The sequence below is a fragment of the Marmota monax genome, unplaced genomic scaffold (genome assembly GCF_021218885.2).
Source record: "Marmota monax isolate L192 unplaced genomic scaffold, Marmota_monax_Labrador192_F-V1.1 WCK01_AAM20220418_F8-fsc00482, whole genome shotgun sequence".
In the NCBI taxonomy this organism is placed as follows: domain Eukaryota; kingdom Metazoa; phylum Chordata; class Mammalia; order Rodentia; family Sciuridae; genus Marmota; species Marmota monax.
The window spans coordinates 265,115-270,700 of record NW_026694066.1 but is presented as its reverse complement, the minus strand read 5'-3'; the positions used below and the strand labels follow the sequence as shown (position 1 = coordinate 270,700).

Below are 5,586 nucleotides of genomic sequence, written 5' to 3'. Positions count from 1 at the left end.
ATGTTAGAGACCCTTATTTTTCCATGTATTGCTACGTTAGCTCAATTTTGGAAGTCAGAAACATGGGATTTGACTCCTTGGTCAATAAGGGAGAGTGTACATCTTTTCTGCTCTTTTACACACAGACAAACATGGGTCCTTCTTGTGACAGGAATCTATGGTCTTTGCATTCCGATCTTTCTTACCTTCCAAAAAAAAAAAAAACATAAGAATATTAATAGATTTAGTTTAAGGTAATGCTTTGCTGAAAGAGCTGAGATTTTTAAAACTTGGCCTCCTTTCTCCTATATCAGATGAATTATCAGAAAACACAAGCCCAACCCCAGGTGCATGACCATACCACATCCTAGGGATTTAAAGGTCAGGGTGAGGGCAGAGGAGCCCAGACATGAAGAGGGAAAACTCCTTGGACACAGCCTTCCTGATGTCGCTGCCTCCCACCTAGTGTGTGGTGAGGACGGAAAAAGGTGTCAGTTCTTAAGCACTTCCCCACATCAGTGTCTCCTGAGCAGCTTCATAAAGTGAAGGGCTGGGGAGGGGCGGTTGGGCTGAAATTTCTGCAGCATGGACCAAGGAGAAGCAGAGCCCACCTTAGTCATGAAGCTCTAAACAGGATAATAAGACCAACTTCTATGGACCTCATTTGATTCATAAATATCTGCATGAGAAATTGAATATGGGGGGAGATTTTAAATAGCTCAGTAGGTGAGACATCTTGGTAGAGATCAATCCTATGTCAGAGTTTTTCCTGGAAATTACTCTGAGAGGTACAATGGTCTGAAGGAGAGAGAAGCCTGCAGGCTCTTCTGGAACTAATGAAGATCAACACTTGGGTTTTCTTTAACCCTGCCATCCATCCTACCCTACCTCAGGGTAATTCAAGATCTCCTAGGTTTCTAGGAATTCAACCTGAGTTTGGCTCTTATTCTGGAGGAAAATAAACACTGCCCAGGAAGAGAAAATAACCCTCCCCTCCCAGGCCTTCCTGTGCCCCTATGGGTTTGTGCTCAGCTCCCCCTGCAGTTGCCCTCACTGTGTCTCCCACAGCGCAGTAGTACACAGCTGAGTCTGAGGGTTGGACTGCAGGTTTCTGCAGGTGGAAGGAGTTCTCCTTCTTAACAAGAGTGGCATGAAAACCTTGGCTGTCTGTCCTCTGGTTTTCTGTTGCACTCTTCAGGAGCAGCTGAGGAGCTTTATCAAGATACTGGACATACCAGAAAAGAAAAGATACTGAATAAGTGGTCTGGTAAGTACAGTTCAAGATCACAGGTGCCCCCTCTGTAAGAGTAACCAGGCCTGCTGTCTGAGTCACTGAGTCTCCATTGATCCTCCCTAAAAGAAAAAGAAAAATACTTTGTTATATGGAGGGAGAGGTTAAAGTTGTCAGAAATGTACAAAAATGAAATATCGTTAATGGTTAGAATAAAATGTTACTTACTGAACATTAAGAGGGTCAGGAGAACTGAAACAGTGACATAAAGCATGTTGAGCGAAGGAAATGATCTTTACTACATGCAATACACCAAGTCACCTGGAGCCAGTCTCCAGATGGATCTTATAGAAACTCTTCACTCCTGAGCAAGAGCCCCTTTTTGCATAAAAGCAGTTATGACTACAAAGATAGTAGGTATGTTGAACCACCACCTAAAAGCAAAACTGAACCCACATTGAGGAAAGTTGCTCCCTCTTGTGGTTTTTCTGCAAACTGCACCCCAATCTTGACAGACTTCATTTTTAATAATACAGTGCTTTCAGCCTCTTCATCCATAGCAGTTGTATTCCCAGATCTCCAGTGGATACCTGAAAACACAGATAGTACTGAACTCTGTGTTTCCCTATGCATACATGCTTTGATAACTAGTCACATTGTTCTCTGGTACAACACATTGCTGTCAACTGGAACATGTTTTGTGTTCATGTCTTCCACCCACGATTGCAGTGCCTTTACCTCATTAGCTAAGCACTTGTCGTGTATTGTGGTTGTAACTTTTGCAGTTTGATGTGTAACTTCAAAACACAAACTGACTAAAAACAGGGGCTAAAAAGCAGGTAGTTGTATAGCATGAATAGACAGGACCAAGGGATGATTTAATCCTGGTGACAGAGAGCAGGACAGTGCAAGATTTCCTCGAACTACTCAGAATGGAATGCATTTTGAAATAAGAATTGTTTATTTTTGGAAATTTCCAGTTAATATCTTCATATTACACTTGACAGCAGGGAACTGAAACTGTTGAAAGCAAAATATTCTATAAGGGAGGGGTATTGTAAACCAGCTTCACAGGAAGGTAGATAAAGAAGGAGGATGACATAGCACTCTGAAGAAGAAAGCATTCAGCATTTGTTTATATATTCCAAGCAGACTTGGAATAATGTTCCATCATTACTTCAGCATTCTCTTCATGATGAGATCTCTAGCTTCAAATAATCCCAGACACACACAACTTTGAAGTGAAATAGTCTGAGGCCTCTTCCTGTGCACATCCCTGTGGGTCCGTTGGGTGCCTGGAAAGTCCCCTCCCTCTCCTCCAACCCAACATTACCTTCACCCCATCCCCCCAGTCAGCATGCCATCTCATAGGAAACATTCCATAATGTGATCCTCAATCTACAGAGAAGGACCAGTGTTTTCTCAACACATCATGGACTGATACATTTGTAAATACAATAAAAACAAGTTTCTGAGATGTCTGATTCACTGATAAAGGTAGAGTGCTCTAGGGATTGACCTTCACCCTCACATTTAATCCTGGATTGATTTGCACACATGTGGAGGAACCTCCCCAAGACAAAGAGAAAGTAATAGGTAAAATAATTTCTAGAGTTCACACATGCTGGGCATTGTATGTGTTCACAGCAGCCAGGATTCAAGAGACATTTTAATATATGGGGCAGGCACTCAGAAGGCTGATACATTAGCAGTAGGCTAAGAGAATTCCAGAATAGAGTCAGTCCAGGTAAAGACTAAAGCAACTCATCAAACTGATGAGCAAATTACTTCACTGGCTTGGCAATGTCCAATAAACTTTAAAGTAGTTTAACAAAATTCAGCATCCAAAAATGTAAAGTGCACATATGTAGCATCATCAAAATTATCAGAAATGAGAATGAGCAGGGAAATGTAATCTATAGTCAGGAGAAAAATCAACAAATAAAAACAGATCTAAAAATGACACAGACAATAAAATATTATAAAAGGATACAATTATTATAATTTATCAAAATTACCTGTAATAAAATATATTAAGTGATATAAAAAATATAGGCAAATTAGGAAGAGAAAAAACAGAGGAAATATAAGTATCCAAATGGGTCTTATACAGATGAAAATCTTTAATAAATTGAAAAATAACTTGAATAGAGTTAGTAGAAGATTAAAAACCACAGAAAAAACATGATAATAAAGTATAGTGGAAATTGAAGAAAATTTTCAGTGATCCTGAAGAAAAAGCAATAAAAATTGTTAAAACTGAAGCAAACAGAAAACAAACTGAATATAAAGGAATATAACCCATAGCTGTGGTAAAAAGTCAAGTGGTCTTATATATGTATAACTGAAGCCTGAGAAGAAGAAAGGGCAGGGGGAAATAAAAATATTTAAAGAAATAACAGCTAAAATGTTCCAGATTTAATTATTAAACCACCAATACAAGACAGAATAAAAAGAACAAATTTTTTCCAAGTTCAATTATGATTGTCTAGTTAATTTTGTTTTGTTATAACAAAATACATGACACTAGTTGCTTTAAAAGTAATAAGGTTCACTGGGCCCACAATTCTGATGTTTAACATCTGAAAATTCTGAAAATCTAAACATCTGGCAAAGCCCCTCTAGCCACATCACACCACAGAATTAGGTATTAAAGTGGGCAGTGATGTGTGAAAAAGCTTCAATGGCAAGATGAAGCAAGGCAGCAAGCAAAGAAGCCAAAGTCATTTTCTAGCAACCAGCCTCACAGTAACTAACCAAGTCCTGCCAGACCTAACTCACTCCTGAGAGACCCAGTTCAGTCTAATCCATTCCTGGGAAAACTGACCTCTTCTCTCAAGAAAAACCTGAATCAATTCATGGGAGCTGTGCTGTGGTGATCTATTCATCCCTAAAAGGCACCACTCCCACTCTGCCACACTGGGGATCAAGCCTCAAGATGAGCTTCAGTGGGGACAAGCACATTCAAATGTGATAGTCACTTTTTTGTTGCTGTGACAAACATCTGAGGACAAAGCTTAGAGCAGGGAGATTTAGTCTGGCTCGCTGTTTCAGAGGTTCCAGCCCAAGGTTGACTCCACTGCATTGGGCCTGAGGTGAGGCAGAACATCATGGTCGAGGGCGTGGTGGAGGACAGCTGCTCAGGTCAGGACAGCCAGGGACTGGAGAAGGAGAGAGAGAAGAGTGGGGAAGGAGATAGGGAACATACATAGTCCCCAAGGGCACACCACAGTGACCTACTTAACCCAACCAGGCCCACCTGCCCCAGTTTTACCCTACTCCCACTAGTCCATTAAAATTATTGATCCATCAAGTGTATTAATCTACTGATGAGGTCAGAGCCCTCAGGACCCTATCACTTTCTAAAACCCCACCTCTGGACATCACTGTATAGGGGACCAAGCCTTCAGCACATGAGCTTTTGGGGGACATTTCACATTCAAACTATAAGAAAACAAGTAAATGAAGTTTCTGAAACCCAGTAATAAAGAGAAAAATTTTAAAAATCAGCTGTGTTCAGGTAGGGAGAAAATGGAAAGGAAACAGAGGATCAAAGCTAAGAATGACTTTTGGCTTTTAACCAGAACAATGCACACATCAGAACCTAACTAAAGGGCTAAGAGGAAACATCCTCCAAAAGATGATTGTTTAAAAGGCAAAATTATAAAACTGCATTATCGGTTTTTAACATACACAAAGAAAAGTGGGTGGCAACAGCAGGAAAAAGGTTGGAGGAGGAATGCTGTGTGTCCTGCACTTCATGTAAAGGGGTGAAGTACTATTTAAAGTCAGACAGGGATAAGTTAAATGCACAGCCTCTGAACCATCAGCTGTCAAACGTCTGGGTTTGAGGATCCCTGTGTGGTGTCAGAAAGAGGCTCCAACAGGGAGGTTTTTTTCATGCGGGATGGAGTGGAGATGGAGGTAAATTCCATCAACCATCAGAGCAAGGCAGTCATCCACATCACATGGGGACTCTGGAAAATGTGCATAAACACCTGTGAGAGTGCATAAGAAAGAAGCAGACACTGCTTTGATGCCATTATACAAACAGTTGCCATGCAAAGGTCTCCCTAGGTGTCCCTGGCCACACCTGGATGGCAGCAAACCTCTCCTACAGCCTTGACAGGTAGGTCATGATTCTGCTATAATTCAAATAAGTATTTTCTTTGGAATCTGGGTTTTCGAGGCTTAATGTGACAAGCCAGGCTCTCTTCATTTGGTACTGTCTGGTATTTAACTGTCCCCCTTTTATTTGTTTTATTAGGGGTCTCATGAATCTCAATTAAAGTTACTGTTTTCTTGGTGTCTGTTCTTCTGTTGGGTAATTGCTTTGTAGCTATTCATGCTAGTGAAACCAGCTCAGTAGAAGAATT

General features: G+C 40.8%; 1 gene segment (V, D, J or C); it reads right to left on the bottom strand.

Moving 5' to 3' along the window:
* Window positions 1–922: 922 nt before the first annotated feature.
* LOC124106600 (T cell receptor alpha variable 18-like) lies at window positions 923–1,484 on the bottom strand. The segment is given in 2 exon segments: window positions 923–1,332; window positions 1,439–1,484. Coding segments are annotated over 2 exon segments (456 nt in total).
* Between the last annotated feature and the right edge of the window lie 4,102 nt (window positions 1,485–5,586).